The 23,894-nt window shown below is 45.2% G+C and overlaps 1 protein-coding gene across 1 annotated transcript in view; it reads right to left on the reverse strand.

Moving 5' to 3' along the window:
• NSUN2 (NOP2/Sun RNA methyltransferase 2) overlaps positions 1-23,894 on the reverse strand; it is a 506,360-nt gene that overhangs the window by 334,554 nt on the left and 147,912 nt on the right. The window contains exons 11-12 of the mRNA XM_078687631.1: positions 3,006-3,136; positions 188-284 (exon numbers count right to left, since the gene is read on the reverse strand). Coding sequence (XP_078543757.1) covers positions 188-284; positions 3,006-3,136 — 228 coding nt within the window. The remainder of the gene's footprint in view (positions 1-187; positions 285-3,005; positions 3,137-23,894) is intronic.

Genomic DNA, 23,894 nt, shown 5'->3' on the forward strand with positions numbered 1-23,894 from the left:
AAAAGGCTATATAATTTACATTGCTCAAAGATTTGTTTTTAGGCCCAAGGGATTCTGTTGGAACGGTTAGACAAGAATTATGTATTTCACAACGTTTTTAGCCATCATCATTCATGAGCCACGTGATTATACAAGAGATTTACAATTATTCTATTGAATAAAACACCACTTGAAGCAAGAATTCTACCTTTGGCTGCCGTTTGTTCCAGGGCATTGATGTTTTTTTCACCAGAACAGCAACAAAGAATCCTCCAGTGTTCTGATGATGTGGCAAAATTCTTAAGCTATAAGAAAAAAAACAATGCTTATACAAATGCAAAGTAAGTGGTGTGCATTTCCTACTAATCTGTAGGATCTGCGCATTGTTTGGACAACATACACTAAGGGCTTGGTTTCAAGACTGATTCCGGACACCACCGCAGGATATGCTGGCCTATAGACCAGCTAGCTCACAGTGCCACTGTAAGCCCCCCTAACCTACCAGGGAGTGAACCGTTGCCATCAGCCACTTAACATGACAACCCTGATCACGCAGGGATCGTGTAACCAGCACAGAAGCTTTTGCTCAGTCACTTGTGTTCACTTGTTCTCAGAGAAATATAAAGAAAATACACAGTGGAATGTTCTCAATAATATTTATCGAACCAACGTTATTCTTGCATGAACTATGTGTGGTACAATGATTAGGAGACAGAGGAAAATAAAGAAGATTACTAGCACCAGAAGGGTGAACAGTAGATACATTTCTACCATGGTGCTGAAGCAATGAATATATGCAGGCATATATGCAATATGGTAATCTAACATACTCCTACGATGCGGACCCTACACTAAGTGTACCTAGAGTGTGTATGGGTGTAAAGCCAAGAATCCCCCCAAAGGGCGATCCAACCCCATTAACTGATCGGGTAGAGTGAAAAACCACGTCTTGGTCTCGAGTTGGACACCCCTCACGGAATGTCAGACCAGTGCGTGGTGATTTCTCAGCATGCAGAAATCATCGGTGCCAGCAGAAATGCCCCCTTTACCAATCTATTGGGATGCCTATAATTTATAATAAAAAGCAGTTTCAACAATGTGCGCGCTAGATTAGTGATGTTATGGATATGTAGATTGCGCGGTCACCTCATGGGGAAACAATGTGGCCAAACGGCTAGGGTGGTCGACCTTGGAGCTCACTATCTCCCTGTGCCTCACAAAAATGAATGTGTCCATCTGTAACAAAACTGGTGCTCATGTAATAAGCTCAGATACCTCTGGGTCTAGTTCGTGCTATATAAAACTCCCCCCCCCCAAAAAATGGATGAAGATAGGACGGCTTTTGTACCTAATGCGTAGAGAGGCCTAGTGCATGATGTTGAAGGCATCGTGATAATGTTGTGCGAAGCTGGATGTGTAAACAAAGTAGTTTTCAGAGAAACAAATCCAACATTGTCGTGCATGCAAATGTGTGCAAACGCTCACATCTGAAATTTTATTTTCAAGGATAATGTAAGCAAGAGCTGCCTCGCTACATGGGCCTAACTCGGGAATATAACACCCACTCCTCATCCTAAGTGTCGATATATAAAAGCTATCTAAAAAGCCAGTATATCAGCATAACATAAAATGCAATAAAAGATAAAAAATACTTTTAACATCGTCTAAAAGCAAGCTTCCCTTTAAAATATTCATAAAAGTCTTAAAGTCATTATACGTTTTGAAATCCTAAGCACTCCAAAAGCCATGGGGCTTAGAAAAAGGAAACAAAAACAGTTTTGGACACATTTTGATAATAAAAACAAGCCGAATTGTTCCCACATGGAAAAAGGCCAATTATTTCATGTGGTCCGAGTGGCAGACATAACATTGTTGTTGTCCATAACCGCAGACGACAATCCAAGAGGCACCTCTCGAAGCAGATTTATGGAGCAAAGGTGATTCCATCCAATTAGAGTCAGCAGTTGTAGGCTTGGTTGTCTAAGTTCCTCAGGAGAGCAGGAGTAGTACCTGGTGACTCCATTTGCTGCACCAAGGGAAAGGAAAGGGTATTCCCCTTAAATCCTTGAGCCAACCGGATAATTCACAGACCTGGTTGGCAGCATGATCAGGACACAGGACAAAAAGTGTTTATGATAGATCGCACCCAAAAACATTCCTTGGTTGTCTGGAAAGCTTGTGACCCACTTGAGTTTTTAAGAGGTCTAGTGAATGCTGCATGACCTAATCTATTGTGGCTAGCAGGGAAAGGAGGAGTGAGAGCGCTAAGAGAGATGAATGATCACAAGATGAACAAGCATGAACAAATACTGCTGCGCTCAACGACTACTTTTCATGAGGATCTTGAACACAAATTTAACACAATAGACACAGCGGTTACGATCATGAAGTAAACTACTAAGGCCTTACCAGGCCACATTTTAAGGGAGGGGGTGTAAAGAGCTACCTATTAATCCTTAAAAGGAACCACAATAGCATCATGAAAGCAAAATAGACCATTTTCACTTATAAACACATATATAAACGTTTGACATGTGCAAGATAGAAAAGGGATGACAAATAATTTTTAAAGGCTTTGATTAAAAAATTGAGTGGTGATCTAATATACAAAATAGAGAAACGGCACAGTGAAAAAGTCCAGGAGCTGAAGTAAAGATGTAACCAAATATGTACCAATAAAACACTCATTACAACAGCAAGTAGCTAAAGTTTTATATAATTAATCGAGTGTAGACAATCTCTGAATAATTCATCCATGTTTCAACTCCAAAGAGTAATTGCAGGGTCTTTATAAGGATAAAACAAGAGTAATGTTCCACACAAGTGGGGAACAATCTTTGCAACACAAAAATGATAAGGAATCACTGTTTAAACCAAGAGCAAATCTAGAGCAGAAAGTTGTTTAAAATATGCAGAAGGCCAAGGAATTGGACAGTTGCCTCTGCAGGAGGTAACATGTCCACTGATTGATGATATACATATTAATAATTAAATAATTTAGAAATTGCTAGTGGATATAAACTTACCAACGCTCTAGTTTCAGTTCCTTCAGTTTTTCCTCGTCTTTAAGTGGGAACATTGTTGGTCGGATTTGAGTGTGTCGGCTTGGAGGCACATCAGACCACTGAGCAAACCACTGTTCATCTTTAGTCATTATCTATCAAACACAAAGAAAATATTCAGTTTTTCCCGCAAATTATAAAAGAAAAAATGTACTTACCTTGTAAACATCTGTTCATGACATGTAGTGCTGTAGATTCACATGCTGTGCATACTAGTGTTGGGAGTTGTTTTTCTTCTAAGAAGTCATTCAAGTCACAAGGTATAGTTACTTCTCCTCTTGCTGGTAATGCTCATGGTTATCGGCTCCAGTGTCAGGCTGCTTTCCTGCATGGCGGGTGATAATGCAATGTGAAGTGAAGCAATGTATTGAGGGATGGCTGTAAGGGGAAAAATTAGATAATAAAGGATACTGAAACAGTCATAGGTGTCCAGGGAGATACCACCTTAGGGACGAATTTGCGGTTGGTGTGAAAGACAACCCTATCCCTATGAACTTGGAAGAAGGGTTCTTATTGAGTACCGTTTAAGCTGGTAAATCATTGAAACACCCGCGTGAAGTCCTATCAATCAGCAATGCAACCTTCCAAGAGAGGAACTGAAGAGGCAGGAGTGGAGGGTCTCAAACGGAGGGACTAGGAGTCTTGTGAGTACAACTTTTAGATTCCATGCCAAGGCCGGTGGGACCCAAGGAGTAAATGACCCTCTTGAGACCTTTCATGAAAGCTTTAATGGCTGGAACCCTGAAGAGAGAGATGTGCTGTCTACTCTGAAGGTAGGCAGCCACAGTAGTCATATGGAGGCAAAGGTTAGAACAGAAACCTGCAAGTGGAGTAACTGACATGGCATTCACTGCAGCTTTAATAGGATAAATATCTTTTGAGTGACAGTAATACAAAAATCTCTTCCACTTGGCCACGTAGCAGGCACAGGTGATAGGTCTGCGCAGTTCGTTGAGAATGCTCATGCATTCAGGTGGAAGATTAAGGTATCCAAATTCTATGACCTCAGGAGCCAGATCGCAAGATTGGGAGACATGTGGTCTAGGTAAATGATTTTTCCATGGTTCTGTGTGAGAAGGTCGGGCCTGTTGCAGAGTCTCTCGTGCGAAACCAGAGAGAGTTCAAGCAGAGTCATGAACCGGGGCTGAAAGGCCCTTTCAGGAGGCCCCAGAATTAGAGTGAGGGATGTATGCCGAAGTCTCCAAACCACAAACTGAGGGAGAGGCAGAAAAGCGTAGGCAAATATCCCAGACCAGTTCATCCACAGTGCTTTGCCACTGTACTGTGAGTGTGGGAACCTAGAGGTGAAGTTTGGACATTTGGCGTTTTCTGTCATTGTCAATAGGTCTATTTCTGGGAAGCCCCATCTTTGGAAGATGCGGCAAAGGACTTGCAAGTGGAGTTACCATTTGTGGACTTGATGCTGCATCCTAAGAAGATTGGTAAAGTCGTTGTCCATCCCCGGAAGGTACTCCACCAGCAAGTGGATGTTGTAGCAGAGTCCACCACCAAATGCTCTAGGATAGCTGCAAGAGTTGTGGAGAGCGCATGCCCCCCCGCCCCAGTTTCTAAAGCTAATAGAAAGCTGTTAAATTGTCCATTGGACAAGAGCAACCTTGCCTATCAGGTGTGGTAGCAAAGCATTCAACATTTAGTGGATGGCTAGGAGTTCCAGTCAATTGATATGGAGGCACTGGTGTCTAGGCTCTCATTGGTCTTGGACAGTTATGTCCTGTAAGTGTGAAAACCATCCTGTAAGGGAGGCGTCTGTTGTAACGATCCTCTGTGGAACGGAGTCACGGTAAGGCAACCTCTGCAACAGACTGTTGGTGTCTCACCACTGTAAAGAGCGAGAAGTGCAGTGGCCGATCAACACAGGATAATTCCAATGAGCCTCCGCCTGAGACCACTGCTGCGCTACGTATTCCAGCAAAAGGCACATGTGTAATCTGGCAAGGAGTACTATGGCAATGCAGGAGGCGCATCATGCCTAGGAGGCACATGTCTTCTGATCCTGACCTATGATCTATTTCGAAAAGTTGGAGCAGTGCCTCAAAGAACTGGATCCTGGCAGGGCGGATAGGTTATGCCTAGCTCTGAGTTGAGAATAGCCCCCACTTAGGGTTGGAGTTGGGATTTTATTGTGTTGATGGTAAACCCTAACTTGTGAAAGAGGTCTATTGTGACTTGTGTGTGTTTGTGGCACTGCTGGCGGGTGGCACTCATGATCAGCCAGCCACATTAGTGAACCAGAGGGAAAGTACTTTGAATTGGTAATGTTTTCCCCTGACCACAAACCTGAGATTTTGTAAATAAGTGCCCCTTTGGTCGAGCGCATCATGAAGTCGCATTGCTAGAGAGAAAGAATTACATCTTGGTGAGCAACCACATGGAGGTGCTCTGAAAGTATGTATTCGTTTAGGGGCCTGAGGTCTAGAATGGCTCTGAGGGACCCGCCCCTTTGGGGTTTTAGAAAGTAAAGAGAGTACAAACCTGTGCCCTGCTGATGGTAGAGGACCAGGTTCTAAAGCCCCTATGAGATGGAGCATTTGGACCGCCTCCCTGAGAAGCCTTAGGTGTTCTGGGGCGAGTCTGTGTTTACAAGGTGGGAGGTGTGGACGTGAGCTTCAAACAATAACCATGTTAGATTATATACAACATCCACTGGTCTGAAGTGACTATATACCATGTGGGAAAGAAGCCTTGGAGGGGTCGCCCCCGACCAGTGTTTTGTGGTTGGGATGAGAAGAGGGAAGTCAGGGTTTGGTGGTGGTGGTCACAGCTCCCTTTGGGTAGCAACCTTTACCTCTGCCTCTAGGAATGTTGCTCCTGTTGGACCCTCTAAAGTAACCCCTGGGAGAAGATTGTTGGTCCTGAGTGCGCTGGCAGGAAAAGGAGGCTTCGGGTAAGAGGGTCTTCCGAGCCTTCACGATAGGGTGTGCGACGAAAGGATCCATGGGGCAGGTGTCTGAAGTGCGCCCATCGTCTTAGCTGTCTCCATATCTGCCTTGATCCTTTCTAAATTTTGGCCCACGTGTGGGCCAAACAGATGCTGGCCATCAAAAGGCATTTTCAACAGGTTCTGCTGAACTTCAGGCTTGAAGCAGAAGATACGGCACCAGGCATGTCTGCGTAGAAAGACGCTGGAGTTAACTCCCTTGGTAGCGGTGTCTGTGGTATCTAGGGGACAGGGAATAGTAGTATTCAAGATCTGCTTGCCCTCAGACACTATGTTATATCCCTTCTTCCTGTGCTACTCTGGGAGGTATTGCAGGAGCTCCTTCATCTTATCCCAGGGGCCACGATCATATTGTGAAAGAAGGCCGACTGAACTAGCGATATGCCATTGGTTGGCCAATTGTGTAGCAACCATTTTGCCTATAACATCTATGTGCTTACTCTCCTCTGGTAGCGGGGCATCCCCACGGGTCTGGGAGTTAGCTTGCTTATGAGTATTAGTAACCATCGCAGAGTCGGATGGGAACTGGCCACAAATGCAAATGGCATCAGTAGGAGAGACTTTATATTTTTGATGCCCGCTAGGTGTTATAACTCTGGCTCGGACCAGGTCCTTGAAGATGTCGGGAATATGGCGTAGCATGCCTCCAAGCATGGGGAGGTAAGAGGAGAGAGGAAGTGGAGGTGAGGATTTCAAAAAGGAAATGCTCCTCTAGGAGCTCTGTATAAAGATCCACCTTTTGGAATAAGGCAGTCCTACCAATAAGTTCCTGATAGGACATGGAATCATACTAAGGGGAGGGATGGGCCGGGTAAAGGTCGGGGCCTATGTCTGTTGCTGGGTCTGTGTCATAGGAGTCCCATGGGCCACCCTGAGGAGGGGTGTCAAATGTGTTGTCTCCTATACTCTGAGGTATGATGTCAAGGGGGTCCACTGGAGAAGCAGGTGGGAAGGTGAAAGCTGAGGAACAGGGTGAGGGGTTGGTTGTGCATGTGCTAAGGGGTATTGGTAGCCTTATCAGCCTTCTTACACTGCTTTGATGGAATCACAATGTCTAAGGCCACTTGGAAGTACAGCTGCTGTTTCAAGGGTGAAACAGCAGCAGACTGTGGAGAGCGGGCAAGGTGCCCTTGCATATGGGGGTAGATGACCTTCGTCAATCTCCTCCTGCAGTTTGTGGAGAATCGGTTTGACCGCCCACGCCTACGTTTGTCCTGCTCATCAATGCGAAGGTCTTCAGCTCCAAGTGCGGTTTAGGCACCGAGGCAGATGTGGTCAGCCCCAAAGGAATGCTCATTACCAGTGTCTGAATATCCAGTGCCAAAGATGCAGACCTGAAAGGTTGCTTTGGTGCGGAGCTGGACACAGCACCCAACGTGGTTTGTCAGTGCCCAGCATGGCACGAAGGCAGTGGTGGTCCAAAGACCTGTCTCTGGCACCCCAGATTGATTGTGTCCCTTTTGGCAGAAGGCTGCTTGGATTGAGAGAGGTTTCGAGCGGGAGGAGGTTGTGTACTCACAGACTGCTAGCCTGGCAGAAGATCGATCGATCTTCAGTTCGGTGCGAGAGCTTTCCACGTGAGAAGCTGCTTCATTTGCAGCTGAAGATTGTGGATGATGAGCCCTCTCGATGGCCTTAGGACCGAAGAGGTATGAAGTGTTGTTGCCACTCCTGCGCGACATCTCACGTCAACGTGCTTGACAGTCAAAAAGTGCCTTCTTCCAAAGGGAGGAGCTGCAGGCGTCGCAGGAGGCTTCATTGTGTTCGGGCAACAGGCACAAACTGCAGGACCTGATGGAGGTCAGTCCAAGGATATTTTGTGTGGCAGTGAGAACAATATCCGATTGGCATCTGTTCGATCACGCCATCACCATTGAAGCATGGTGAAGGAGAGATGCTACGATAGATGGGAGGCTGCCCTGAAGAGCGAGGCCCAGGAGGGGCTGTGGTCGACCAGGACCCCGCTCGAGACAAGTAAACAAACGTCATTTAGAGATGGAGGGTAAGGGAGCCGCGATCAAAATGCAACACAGACGGAGTGAAGGGACCAGTGTGAAATGAAAAAGAGCACTACTACGGTGTCAACCTGGAGCACACATCCAAAACGGACAGCGAAACAAAACAATCTAACAATGGAGCCAATGACAATACACAATACCAGCAAGAAGAGGATTCACTATACCTTGTGATTCTAAAGACTTCTTCGAAGAAAATCAACTTGCACACATCCGAGCCCAACACTTGACAGTAGGAGCATGCACAGAATATGTATCTACAGCCACACATGACTTGAACAATTGGTAAAAAAAAATGTTGTGTCGGTGCAGTGATACACTGGCAAGAAACTGCTGCAGAGTCTAAAACAACAATAAGCCCAGTGCAAGAAGTGCTAAATCAACAAAACCATTGAACTAATCTTATATAAAACAAAACTATACTTCAATAAAAGAATAATGTTTTTTTCCCCCTAAAGGTGTTGAAGCAGATAAAAGTCCCTTTTCCATTTCACTACTTGGACACTGAAAGAGGTTTAGTGTTCAATTGACACAAATACAGTGCACAGGCCATTTGAGTAAAAAAAAAAATACAGGATGCAGACTTTGACCAACCACCAAGGCTTTATTAACTCAATGTCTAAGGCATGACACTATGAGCTTACAAAAACTCTCAACCCATGTAAGACCAGCTCAGTTACGTACCCAACAGAGCACTACTGAAGGTCACGGATTGCAACAGGGTCCATTTTCCTCCTACTCAATTATTCAAACTATAGTGTTATATAAGAAAAGGATAATGTTACTTACCTAGTAAGCATCTGCTCTTGGCATGTAGATCTGTAGATTCACATACTTTGCATACTGCTGCCCTCTAGTGTTGGGTCTGGATTTTTGAAAGTTGTTTTTCTTCAAAGAAGTCTTTCCAGTCATGAGGTAAGGTGACTCCTCCTTTTGGTGTTAGTGTTTATGGGCATCAACTCCATTCTTAGATTGTTTTCGCGCAGAAGTTGAGAATAGAGTTAGTAAGTGTATGTAGGAGGTTAACTCTGTATACACTATACCAAAGTGAGGTATAGTATGCACAGAGTCCAGTGGAACCCAAAAGGTAGGCAGAGGTAAAGTAGATAGCACCTCGCTCTCTATTTGTGGTAGTGTGGTCGAGTAGTAAGGCGTTATCAGAGGACAGGGTTAAGCATTTGTTGTACCCACTCAGTCAGCAAATGAATTCACACACTCAAAGACTGAACTTCAGACCAATTGTTTTTGTATAAAAATATTTTTAGTTATTTTATTTTTCTAGAACCAAGCAAGCCTGGCACAGGTAAGCAATAAATACTTTACAGTAGTAATGCAGTTGTAATTCTGTTTGGAGTGCAATTGTATATGCACTTTGTTTTGATTACAGCATTTTTTACTGAAAATACAATGCTTTGGAAATACAGTACATATACTTTGTATAGGCTTTTCAGTAAAATGGCCAGTACATTACTTTTCTTACACAATACAGTAAACCTGGATACTGCACTGGGACATTTCCTGTAAACAGGTGAGTAAAAGCGTTTTTGTTATTTAGTACAATTTTAAAAGGATGTCTTAGGTTTTCCAACGAGACACTTACAAACGTTTCATAGAAAAACTGTCAATGTTTTCCTATGGAGGAAAACCGCGTTATCGGTTAGCAGGTAAGCACTTTGTTGTGGGAGTTGGTATTCTGGGGTTAGACACAGGTGTCTCCCAGGGGCTAGGATGCACTCTTGTGACACCCTCAGCGGCAGTAGGGCAGCCAGGTGCACAGTACAGAGGCCCAATGTTACACAATGGGGATAGGGAGACCTCCGGTTGATTGCTGCTGATGAGCAGGCCACTGAGTTGTGGAACAAAGCTCCTGGACCTAAACTCTGGGCAAATGGGTGTTTAGGCCAGCACAAAAGATGCATCGTCAGCGGCACTGGGGCAGCCGGGTGCAGAGTGCTGTTTTGGGGTTGGGTGCCCTGTAGCTTTCAATGGGGAGTCTCCGGTTTGCAAACACACTGCATGCTTGGGATGAAGGTCTTCAGGGTTCGACCACCACTTGGAGAGGTAAAATGGGATACTGGGGGTTGGTTAGGCACTGTCGGTTGGCCCACCCAAGGCCGTGGGGCGTTGGGTGCATGGGCACTTTTTAGGGTTGGATCTTCTTACCAACTCGGTCGCAGTTGGGGAGACTTTCCGGTTTGAGGCTGCAGGCCTCGACTGGAGACTTGAGGCAGGCCAGGGGTCACTGGATCATGGGTCAGGATCACCGGGGAGACATTCTCTTGGAGTTGGGCCACTCGAACTCGGTATGTGGGCGCCGGGTGCAGACCCACAAATCCTTGCAGAGCTGAAGTCGGTTGATGAACAAATCCTTTGTTCACAGGAGATGGAGTCTTTGGGATGGAAGGCAGGCAGGTCCTCTGGGTTTCTAGAGGTTGCTAGCTGCAGGACACACCAGGATTTTGCTTCTGCAAGTTAGAGGTGGGGACAGGCCGGTAGGGCTGGGGCCAAGTCAGTGGATGTCCTCCTCTTGTTAGCTTTGGCACAGCTGGTTGGTCCTTCTTCAGGTTTCTTGTCTGAAGAAGCAAGGTTCAGGGGTGCCCCTAAATACTAGATTTAGACGCGTTACAGGTAGGTAAAGGGTTGGGACCAATGGGTCCTTTCCCTGGGGTGGGTACAGCCCCTATTAGGCCACCCTTCAGTGGGAGGGGGGCATAAGCCTTTGCCCGGTAAGCTGGGTTCCCCCCATCTGCAAGATGGCGGGGACAAAGTAGTGTTTCACCTCGCCTCCCCCACCGGAGGGGTGGATTTGGCAGAGGTGGGCACACCTCTTTTCCTCTCCTGTTTTTCCCGCTGGTTCTCCCGCCCAAAGTGGGGGTCCGAACCAGTGGGGATTAGTTGCTGAAAGTCGCAAGTGGCCTGGGGAAGCTTACAAAGGCGGAAAGCATTTGAAAGTTCTCCTTCGTGGACCCTGCCCATCCTGGGGGAAGAGGCTCGGCACCTTGTCCCAGGATGTGCATTGTTTCAGGCCCCCGAGAGCAGCAGGCTCTCGACCCAGGGGTCCAGAAACATATCTGGTGGTGGCTAAGCACACGTCTGCAGAGCGCCAGAAGGCGCATTTAACCAGCGGACAGCCCGGCAGGAGCGGGGGAGTCTTACCTGACTGCAGAGAGTCGGGGTCTTCACGCCGCCATCGCCAGGAGTCACGACAGTGCCCAGGTCTTCACGCCACCACCACCAGGAGTCACAAGACACTAAGCCTCGCGCCGCCACCCCGGGACTACATTACCCGTCAGGTTCAGCGGTGTCGCACTAAGCACACGTCTGCAGACCCCCAGAAGGCGCATTTAACCAGCGGACAGCCCGGCAGGAGCGGGGGAATCTTACCTGACTGCAGAGAGTCGGGGTCTTCACGCCGCCATCGCCAGGAGTCACAACAGTGCCCAGGTCTTCACGCCGCCACCACCAGGAGTCACAAGACACTAAGCCTCGCGCCGCCGCCCCGGGACTATATTACCCGGCAGGCTCAGCGGTGTCGCGTTAAGCACACGTCTGCAGAGCGCCAGAAGGCGCATTTAACCAGCGGTCAGCCCGGCAGGAGCGGGGGAGTCTTACCTGACTGCAGAGAGTCGGGGTCTTCACGCCGCCATTGCCAGGAGTCACAACAGTGCCCAGGTCTTCACGCCCCCACCACCAGGAGTCACAAGACACTAAGCCTCGCCCCGCCGCCCCGGGACTACATTACCCGGCAGGCTCAGCAGTGACGCGCTAAGCACACGTCTGCAGAAGGCGCATTTAACCAGCGGACAGCCCCGCGTCGAAGGGACGCGAGCGGGCCCGTTTAAGCCCGTTCAAGACCGGCCAAGGACGGGACGGGCCACCCCCTTAACAGCCACAACACTAAAGGTCAGTGAGTCTCTTGCATGTTTGGTAGCTACTAACTATTGCGTAGTTTGGATTAACACCCACTGACCCACTAGGATTGTGTGAACCATGACTACATCCCTACCTGAAGCGGAAAACTGTGGGAAAAGTACTGGTGGGTCTCTTATGGGCACTCTAGACAATTTTTTGATAAGAGTTTCTACAGCCCTGGCCAAAGATATCGAACTCACTGAGAAGAGATTATCATTAGATCCACTTTTTGACAAGCGGTCCTCACTGGGCAGTCTGGCGAGAGCAAGATCACCTACTCCCCTTGAGACTGATTTACATGGCACGGGGTCTATCACTGAGGGGAGGGATGGTAGTGTTATTATATTGCAGGAAGTAAGCCCCGACGCTGGACTGAATTCATGTAATCGTGCCAAGAAGCAGCTTTCCCCCAATATGAAAACTAGATCAGCCAGATGTGCAAAAGTTGGAGTGGTGCAACAGGCACAGGGCCCAAAAGCCAAAAGGAAATGCACAGGACTACAACATCAAGTGTCAGATGGAAAAGGGAAAAAAAACAAGGAGGTCGTGACTAAAGAGAACTTGTTAATAAGTGTCTCAAACTTATCACTGCCGGTAAAGGATGGGCCAACCGTATTGCGATCTAGGAAAGGAGATGCCCCACTTGTATCGGATGTCGCCTTTTGGAAAAAAATGGAAAACACTGTACATAAGTTTACCCTTCCTATACACGAAAGACTGGACCGAATTGAAAATAGACTGGTGTATTTGGAACTTTTGCTGTCATCAGCACACACAAGGGGGGTTCAGGGAAGAGACCCAATTGGCAGGCAGTCAAATGGGGGGGGCGAGGTACTCCAGGCATTAGCTCTGATGCTCTGACCAATCCTAATGTACCCACTAAAGGAGCTCAAATCCTTGTAGCTAAGAATACATCAGCTTCTAGTACCATCATCCCACAGAGAACTTTAGAGGGGCCACCCCTTACAGAACGGGCAAGCAAGGATAAAATTGTGAAGGGTACTAGCCCTTCAAAAAAATCACAAACAACACTCAAACCCCCTACAACTTATGATGTGCAGAAGCAACAAACAATTGATCTCCCCCCAGATTCTGCCCCATATGTGATAGTTCTGACAGGGGTACCACCACTAGAATATGGCAAGAGGGAGTCTTACAGGGAACTAAAAAAATACGTGTATTTTTTGGTTAAATGTCAATCAGCCACTGCCTAGCTATGTCTGTCCAGATTTATTATTTGCTAGGAGAGTAATTTGGGTGGGAAGAAGGGTAAAATCAACTGAAGGTGACTGTATTATTGTTAACTTCCGGGACACAAGATGTGCCGAATTTATTTGTAATGAGGGACAATTTCGCCCATATACCCGAATCCAATCACTTCCCCTAAGGTACTTTTACACCCCTGAACAAAATACAGAATGGGGTATTCCTCTAGGAGGTGTGGCTCCAAACTATCACAAACCAGACAACATCAGATTACAAAATAGGTTTGGGGTTCTGTCAGGGTTAGAAGACTGTGACTGACAGTCAAACACATTATAAGGGGAAACTAGAAGTAGTTCACCAAAAAGAATAATAACTGTGGGTAAATCTAGTGAGGGATGTCCACCTGCCAGGAGATATGTAAAACTGAATGAGTGGAACACCGTAGATTTGCTCTCTTGGAATGTGGCGGGACTTTCAACTAAATTTCAAATTAAGGAATGGTTGGACTATGTAAATAAATGTAATGTAATCTGTGTTCAGGAAACATGGGAAGTTGACCCAACTAACTTTAATATTGAGGGATATAAGTTGTTTGGGATTCCGGCTGTAAGATTTAGGGCAGGTAGAGCGAAAGGAGGTCTTGCTCTGTGGGTGCATCTGACTCTAGATGGGACTTGGGACAGATCTCAACTGGAAATCAGATTGTATGCTCGCAATTCAGTTTAAAACCAGGGATCTCAATCTGATCATAGTAAATTTTTATAATATTGGAGGTTCTAAAGGGGAGGAGTTGGAGGTTCAACTGAGAATCCAGATTGAAAAGACGGAAAATGCCCAAGCTCCCTTGTTTTTAATTGCAGGTGATTTTAACTGCCATTTATGTCCTCGGCTGATTCCATTTAAGGAAAATTGGGCATCATGTAATCTAGTGGAGGGTGCTCATTTTGACCACTCAATAGATGGAGCTAATCTTAATGGGACTATGAATAATTGTATTTGTCCCATTCAATGTATCGTTTATCCTTTAACCCCAAAAGTGGGGTCAACCCAATCTTTAAAGGTAGAGGATGTAGCTCATATATTGACTTTGTCATTGTTTCCCGCTTACTTAAAGAGAGAGTTTTACGATTTAACATTGATTGCAGTGGCTTTAGCGATCATAACCCTCTTACAGTGAGCATTGCAGTAGCAAAAGTGAATAGAGGAAAAAAGATGAGACCCCAAGACCTTAGGGAGACGGTTACAGACCAAGGGAGAAGGCTAAAATGGGCTAAAATGGATAGTGTATGTTTTTATAAATCCCTAGTCTCCAAAGGGAAACAGCAGTTGGAGGTATGCCTAAACCCAGAGTACAAAGGGCCACAGGTGGTTGAGGCATTTGAGGAGATGGGCAGGCTAGTGGATTGCTTAATGCATGTGACAGGGAAAGGGAAGGAAAAGCACAACCAGAGATTGTTTGATAGGGGATGCTCTCTGGCCCAGAGAAAGCTTAGAGCTGCCCTTAAACAGAAACCAAGAGATGGTGTAAGGGTTGCACTCTGTAGAACACACTACAAGCAAGAAGTAAGGCGTCGTAAGCTAGCTCTCCAAACTGAAACGTGGGAAGATCTACGTGAGGCTGCGGAAAAACGAGTTCTCACCAGGTTCTGGCAAATAATCAATAAACGTTGTTTTCAAGATGGGGATAGCCCCAGCATTGCAACAAATGTACTCCCAGCACAATGGGTGGAACATTTTAGTGCTCTATACAACAAAGGGACCATGCTGGAAGATGAGCAAGATGAACATAGGGATATCGTAGCGGAGAGGATCAAATTTACCCTAAAAGAGATCGAGGGGGGCATAAAGGGCCTTACACGAAATAAAGCCCCTGGCCCCGATGGGATCCCAGCAGACCTTTACCTAAGTAACATAGAATTATGGGGCCCGGTAGTTACAAGAGTAATAAATGAGGCCAAAGATCGGGTTTACCCCGCTCGTGGTCAACTACGACCATAGTACCAATCTTTAAGAAGGGTAGCAGAGATAGCCCTAAATGCTATAGACCCATTTCTTTAATTGATGTAACAGCCAAAGTAATGGGTAGGGCTATCCTGAACCGCTTAATGGAATGGGAAGAAGAAAACAGCATCCTTACAGAAGCCCAGTATGGCTTCCGGGCAGGGAGGTCCACGACAGATCAGTGTCTAAATTTATATTTACTGGTCACGAAATACACAGTTGCTAGACAGGAGAAAGTTTACTTAGCTTTTATGGATCTGGCAGCAGCTTTCGACTGTGTAAATCGATCGAAGCTGTGGGGAATATCATCTGATCTGGGGGTTGACGCTGGCCTTATTTCTATTCTGAGGAACCTTCACCAGAATACATCCGCATCAGTGAGGTATAATCTGGAGGGCGACCAGACAGACCCTTTTAAATGTACAGGCGGGAAGAGGCAAGGGTGCATACTTTCACCCTTCTTATTTTCCATTTACATTAATGGGCTAGAAAGTTTTTTATTAAATCTGAAAGCAGATACGCCCAGAATAGGAAGCAGATCCGTACCAGTTCTGCTTTATGTGGACGACGCGGTCCTGCTGGCCCGAACGCCAGTAGGACTGCAACTTCTGATTGACGGATTTGTGGAGTTCATGTCTAGCCTTGACCTATCTGCCAACTTGACAAAATCATTTATAATGGAGCTAGGCCCAAAACATATAGGTAAACATTTTAATTATAAAATTGGCGCTACAAGTCTGGTAAAAGTGCAGACTTTTTTATATTTGGGCATTTTATTCGATAGAAATTTGAATTTTAAACCGCTGACAGACGAACATGGCAGTAAGCTGGCAGCGAGGTCAGGAGCGGTTATGAATTTTGGGCGCAGACTGGGCCGCTGGGCTCCCGAACAAATGCTGACCATGTACAATTCGATCACTGTTGCTAAGGTTGTGTACGGGGCAGAGTTATGGGGAATGGGTAATGTAACCAGCTTACAGACCAAGGAAAACAAATCCTTAAGGAGGTTGCTTAAAGTACCCCAATCGGTACCATCATATATAGTACATGAGGAACTTGGCTGTAAGTACCTGGAGGACAGGGTGAGGAACAGACCCCTCATGGCCTGGCTAAAATTATGGGTTAATCAGGAAGCCAATTTGTCGCGGTTGATTATTACAGATTGCTTGGAGAGTGAGAAAGGCATATCTATTCCCTGGTTAAAATATATGAAAGGGATTTTGGAAAGCATTGGATTTGGAAATTTGTTCTCAAACCCACAGAGTATTACAAAACAAGATCAAGTAAGAGTAATTGATAAGCTCTCCAAACTTACCACCCGGTCACGAGAAATGAGGGACAGTAGTAAGCATACCGTACAGGCCTATATGACAGTGAAACCCTCTAGGGGGTTGGAGCCCTATCTCTCCCTTATATACAACCCCCATGACAGGTTTTTACTAACGCGTTTTAGACTCAACTTGCTACATCATATTTTATCTGAACCTGCGGGATTCATTAATGCGGTTGAGTCAAAGGGTCCCTGTGGCTGCGATCATCGATCTCCACAGGACACTCTTCACTTTGTATTATTATGCCCATTTTATCAAGCACCCAGACACTTTTTTAATACTTCTTTTTAAAAAAGCTAATTTAAGATCAGCAAGAGATGCCCTTGTTTTTTTTTTTTTTTAAAGGAGTCAAAAGACCCCCTGACATTATTTTGTGTGATTAATTGTTTGAGGGTTGCGAAAAGATTAAGGTCTAATAAATTTGATCTTTGTTATTGCAAATGGAGAAAATATGGATGTGGCCGAATACTGTGTATTTGATTATTTTATTTCTGCTTCTTCATAATGAAATGTTTTTATAGTGTGAATTATGTACTTTTATGGTGTTGTTGAAATACCGAATAAAGAAATCTTGAAGATGAAGATGAAGCTGAAAGCAGCCACTCAGCCTGGATACTAGTGGTAGGTCGTTTTTCAAGGGGCATCTAGAAGATGCCCTCTGTGTGTATTTTTCATTACATCCCACACTGGCATCAGTGTGGGTTTAATGTCCTGAGAAGTTTGATACCAACCGTCTCAGTTTTTAGTGTAGTCATTATGGAGCAGTGGAGTTCGTAATGACAAGCTACCAGCACCATATACTCTTAATAACAGCACTGCACTTACAATGTTTAAGCATTGGCTTATACACTGTAGGGGTACAGGGCTCATGCACCTGCACCCTCACCACTGGTATAGGGCACCCAGGTAGAGGGGTGACTGATCTATGCCAGGGCAATGGGTTATAGGCATGGCACACAGGGATGCGTGCCATGTCGACTCTTTACTTTGTTCTGCACCAAGACACACAGCCTGCAAAGGCAGTGTGAGTGTAAAGGTACAGGACCTCGAAGGGTGGCACAATAAATGCTGCAGACCTTAGAGGCCTTCCCTGGTCACAGTGCCCTGGGTACCTGTGGTATCATTTACCAGGGGCTGACCTGCGGCTGGAGATGCTAATTGGGTTTCATTTGCAATGCAGTTTTAGGGAAAGAACACAGGCCCTGAGTATCTGTTTGGCAGGAGCCCAGGCCACACTCAGTCATAATAATAATAATCCACATTTGTAAACCGCACAATCACCCGTAAGGGTCTCTAGGCGCTGGGGGCCGTCGGGAAGATTAAGCGAGCTATTGCCCAGAGTCACATGGTGCTGGGCTAACCTGCCGCCGGAGCCGGGGATCGAACCGTGATCCCCAGATTCCAGCGTCAGTCGCCCTGGCCGCGGTGCCACACCTCTCCCTTTCAAAGCACATCAGCAGTTCAGCAAAAAGTGGGGGCTACCATGCAGCAAGAGGGCTCTTTCTCACAGTGTAGAATAGAAATGTCCATGCATATAAATGTAAATAAAGAACTACCACAACTACAGGAGCCCAAGGGGTTGGCAAATGTGAATCTACAGCTCTACCTGCCAAAAGCAGATGCTTACTGAGTACGTAACGATATCCGTTCGAAGCATGTGAGCTGTAGATCACATGCTTTGCATAAACTATATAGCAGTATACTCCCAAAGCGGTGGCTAATCTGTAGTGGTTGTAGTTGTTTGAAACAATGTTTTGAGTATTGCTTGGCCTACATTTGCTTGTTGTCTCGCAAACACATCTAGGCAGTAGTGTTTGGTGAATGTGTGCGGTGTAGACCATGTTGCTGCCATACGGATGTCAGTAAGGGGAATGTTACCGAAGAAAGCCACAGTAACCCCTATTTTGCAAGTGGAATGTGCTTTAGTGGGTATTATTAGAGTTTTTTGCTTCAGCATAACATATTTGTATACATTTTACACTCCATCTTGCAATACCTGACATGGGTATGAGCTTGCCTTTGTGTGGTGGCGAAAAAGCAACAAATAGTTGCTTTGTTTTTCGATTTTTTTTGTTCTTTTTACATGATATAGTATAGCTTGTCTAACAGAGTGTGTGTAGAGCTCACTTTGCTACATAATCAGGTTGAGTAAAGAACCCAGGGAAATCAACCGATTGATTCAAAAGGCAGAAACTACCTTAGGGAGAAATTTAGGATTGGTTCGAAGAACCACCCTATCTTCGTGAAGTTGAAAGAAAGGCTCTTGTATAGTGAATGCTTAGAGTTCACCATCTCTCCCTAATGAGGTTATTGCAATGAGGAAAGCAACCTTTCACAATAAGAATTGTAACTGACATTTGTGCATTGGTTCAAAAGGTGGACCATTACCCTTGTAAGGACTATGTTTAAGTTCCATTCTGGTGCAGGGGGAACCCTTGGTGGTATTACCCTTTTTAATTCTTCCATGAAGGCTTTGATCACTGGTACTCTGAATAGAAATAAGTGTTGCCTATTTTGCAGGTATGCAGCAACAGCTGCTATATATAAACTAATGGATGTGTATGCCAATCACGACTTCTGCAAATGCAACAGGTAAAAAATGATGTTTTGTACAGAGGCATTAAGTGGATTGATGTTGTTGTAATTACAATAGATAACAAACCATTTTCATTTTGCTGCATAACATGCTCTAGTACTAGGCTTTCTAGCCTCTTTAAGAATATTCATACAGTCTGGTGGCTTTGTAGATAACTAAACTCTATTACTTCAGGAGCCAAATCGCTAGGTTGTGTTCTTTGGGATTTGGATGTCTGATTTCTCCATGGCTCAGAGTGAGGAGACTGGGTGTGAGATGTAGCTTTTGATGTCGCACCATTGACAGTTCTAACAGGGTGGTTAACCAAGGCTGACGAGCCCATGCGATGGCTACTAATAGCAATGTGAGGGATGTTTTTATTTTTTTATTTTAAAAATTATTTGTATTAACATTTTTGCTTATACATTTGGCATCAATAGCATCATTACAAACATTTAGTGGTACATTGTGGTCACGACAGCACTCATATTATTCCTGGCATATCGGCTCTACGTATATCATATCAGAGCATATCATTATCTCGGCCAAAGTTCCAGAGGTAGATCAGTTCCTTTAATTTCAAGTTACGGGATCCCATTTCCAATACACATATACATCACATCATTACCATGGTTTACCTTGCAAATTTGATAGCATACCCTCTATTAACAGGTAGTACACAGTCCTTATCCTGTGTCCCCTCCCTGCTCAGTTTCAGTTACAATACGTATACCTCTGACTTGTTAGCGCGGAGGTGTGGCTATGTTCGCCTGTACCGAGTCACGCGGGTTTGCCAATAAATAAATTGTCAAGGGGGCCCAGATGTCCCTGGGTCGAGAAGCGCTCTGCAGTAATTCAGCATATGCCTACAAAATTAACTCTTTATGACAAACTGAAACTCCACAACTGAATATGGGAATGAAAATTTGCCTCAGCAAAACGTGTACACGACAATAGCAAAAATCTCCCATTCCTTGAAGGTGTTTATCAATCATTTCCACCCCAACATTCAATCAATCAATAAATCAGGGAATTGTAAGTGCGCTACTCACCCGTGGGGGTCTCAACATTACTCCTGCATTTCAGGTGTCTTACCATTGTTTACACTTGAAATCACAAAAAATATAAGATCTTGACAGACAAAGAAAGCTTCAATGGTTGAGAGCGATTAGACTATTTTGCATGTGAAAGAGCCTTCCTTATCTCAGTAATGTGCTTAAAGGAAGCTTATGTTGATGGCGGTCATACCAGGAGAGTGCATTAGTGAAGCTTTATGAAACTTGCAGCGATTCAGTAGCCAAAACAATTTGCTTTGTTAGTGCTCTTTACTCTGGCCAAAGTTTTAACACTAAAGATCCTTCAAGTTCCTTCAAAGCATTTCAAAGTAATAGGCCAGGCACTCTGCAGTACCTAAAATTAGAAAAACAGTATTTGACTACTGATAAAAATTATTTTCCAAATATGCGTCGCAACAAATACACGGAAGGCCCCAGTGGAAACAGCAATGCATTTAACCCTAATGCATGGGTTAGTACATATGCATAGTACCCAGTCCCAACTCACTCCCAATCCCACGCTAGACATGATTATGTCCACCCTCCTCCAAGTCAAAGGAGATCTCCACACCCTCAAACAGTTACTCTTCAAAGAACCCAGACACCCCCTACCTACTACCACTTCCCCCCCCTAACAAATCCCCCACTGATCCTTCTCACCCTCTCACACAAAACTTCCGACACTGGACCTCTATCCCCGCTCGTAATCCCATCAACCGCTCCTGTCGCACCATCAATCCTCTTTCGGACCACGACATACACACCCTCCTCCGCTCATATGACCCAGTTACCCAAACCAACCTAGCCACCACACACCTTTCCATCCCCAGGATTCACCCTAACGCCCTTAGGCTCCCCACTCAAAACAACAGAGGCTCCGTCCCAAATAACCTTAAAAAAGTCCCCCTCACTCTAGAACCCTCCACCACCCCCTACACCCCAAGGCTCAAATGCATACTTCTCAACTGCAGGTCGGCCCCTAGACACTCCTCAGACGTCGCTGATCTCATTATTTCACTGGACATTGATCTAATCATTCTGACTGAAACTTGGTTAACTGAATCTTCTACACCCATCATGGATATTCTAGTTCTCCCCAACTACCACATCATTAGACTTGACAGGCCTAGCAAATCAGGCGGTGGAATCGCATGTATTTTTAGAAGCAACCTCTCAGTTACTAGAGCCAGCTCCCCATCTCTCACCTCATGTGAATACTTCTGCCTAGATGTCATCATCGAGAGCAAACCTATATGCTCTCTACACATCATCTACCATCCACCTGGGGACAACCTCATCTTCACCCAACAACTCATGGACACAATTTCATCCAATTCCGGTCGGCAACACACTCAAATTTTCCTTGGTGACTTCAATCTCCACTGGAATGATCACAATGACGCGGTGGTAAATAGCCTAAAAAATTACCTCAACGCTCTTGACCTCACCCAAATCTGCAACAGCCCGACACATGATAAAGGCTCTATCCTCGACCTTATCATTTCTAAAGAAAACTCTACCCAACTTGGATCAATCCAACCCTGTGACTGGTCAGACCACCACATTATCACATTCTTCATCAATGAAAAAGTTAAACTTAACCCGGTTCAACCCACCAAATCCAAAGTCTGGAAAAGGGACCTGAAGAATCTCAATCCAAACTTTTTACCTTCTCATAGCTGCAATCTCCTCCTTCCCCCCCTAACGGTGCTCTGGACGTTCAATCTTTGACCGAACACTACCTCAACTCTATGACTTCTATAATCAATGAAGCCGCCACTTTGCAACTGAAAAGAGTCTCCACTAAAAAATCCAACCCATGGTATGATGGTAGACTCAACGAAGATAGACGGGCCATGCGCATGGCAGAGCGCACCTGGAGATCAGCCCCTTCTGCACTAAGCCTTAAAACTCTGAAGGAAAAGAGAAATACATACTTCAGGAAAATCAAGCGCACAAAATCAGATTTCTTCAGCCTCCAGCTCAACCAAGCAAAAAACCGACCAAGAAACCTGTTTGAACTAATCAATACACAATCCAAGGAACAACCCCAACTATCACATAGCACAATAGGTGATATACCATCCTGTGAAGACATCTCTGCTTTCTTCAATCTAAAGACTACGTATATCATATCAGAGCATATCATTATCTCGGCCAAAGTTCCAGAGGTAGATCAGTTCCTTTAATTTCAAGTTACGGGATCCCATTTCCAATACACATATACATCACATCATTACCATGGTTTACCTTGCAAATTTGATAGCATACCCTCTATTAACAGGTAGTACACAGTCCTTATCCTGTGTCCCCTCCCTGCTCAGTTTCAGTTACAATACGTATACCTCTGACTTGTTAGCGCGGAGGTGTGGCTATGTTCGCCTGTACCGAGTCACGCGGGTTTGCCAATAAATAAATTGTCAAGGGGGCCCAGATGTCCCTGGGTCGAGAAGCGCTCTGCAGTAATTCAGCATATGCCTACAAAATTAACTCTTTATGACAAACTGAAACTCCACAACTGAATATGGGAATGAAAATTTGCCTCAGCAAAACGTGTACACGACAATAGCAAAAATCTCCCATTCCTTGAAGGTGTTTATCAATCATTTCCACCCCAACATTCAATCAATCAATAAATCAGGGAATTGTAAGTGCGCTACTCACCCGTGGGGGTCTCAACATTACTCCTGCATTTCAGGTGTCTTACCATTGTTTACACTTGAAATCACAAAAAATATAAGATCTTGACAGACAAAGAAAGCTTCAATGGTTGAGAGCGATTAGACTATTTTGCATGTGAAAGAGCCTTCCTTATCTCAGTAATGTGCTTAAAGGAAGCTTATGTTGATGGCGGTCATACCAGGAGAGTGCATTAGTGAAGCTTTATGAAACTTGCAGCGATTCAGTAGCCAAAACAATTTGCTTTGTTAGTGCTCTTTACTCTGGCCAAAGTTTTAACACTAAAGATCCTTCAAGTTCCTTCAAAGCATTTCAAAGTAATAGGCCAGGCACTCTGCAGTACCTAAAATTAGAAAAACAGTATTTGACTACTGATAAAAATTATTTTCCAAATATGCGTCGCAACAAATACACGGAAGGCCCCAGTGGAAACAGCAATGCATTTAACCCTAATGCATGGGTTAGTACATATGCATAGTACCCAGTCCCAACTCACTCCCAATCCCACGCTAGACATGATTATGTCCACCCTCCTCCAAGTCAAAGGAGATCTCCACACCCTCAAACAGTTACTCTTCAAAGAACCCAGACACCCCCTACCTACTACCACTTCCCCCCCCTAACAAATCCCCCACTGATCCTTCTCACCCTCTCACACAAAACTTCCGACACTGGACCTCTATCCCCGCTCGTAATCCCATCAACCGCTCCTGTCGCACCATCAATCCTCTTTCGGACCACGACATACACACCCTCCTCCGCTCATATGACCCAGTTACCCAAACCAACCTAGCCACCACACACCTTTCCATCCCCAGGATTCACCCTAACGCCCTTAGGCTCCCCACTCAAAACAACAGAGGCTCCGTCCCAAATAACCTTAAAAAAGTCCCCCTCACTCTAGAACCCTCCACCACCCCCTACACCCCAAGGCTCAAATGCATACTTCTCAACTGCAGGTCGGCCCCTAGACACTCCTCAGACGTCGCTGATCTCATTATTTCACTGGACATTGATCTAATCATTCTGACTGAAACTTGGTTAACTGAATCTTCTACACCCATCATGGATATTCTAGTTCTCCCCAACTACCACATCATTAGACTTGACAGGCCTAGCA

The sequence above is a fragment of the Lissotriton helveticus genome, chromosome 4_1 (genome assembly GCF_964261635.1).
Source record: "Lissotriton helveticus chromosome 4_1, aLisHel1.1, whole genome shotgun sequence".
In the NCBI taxonomy this organism is placed as follows: domain Eukaryota; kingdom Metazoa; phylum Chordata; class Amphibia; order Caudata; family Salamandridae; genus Lissotriton; species Lissotriton helveticus.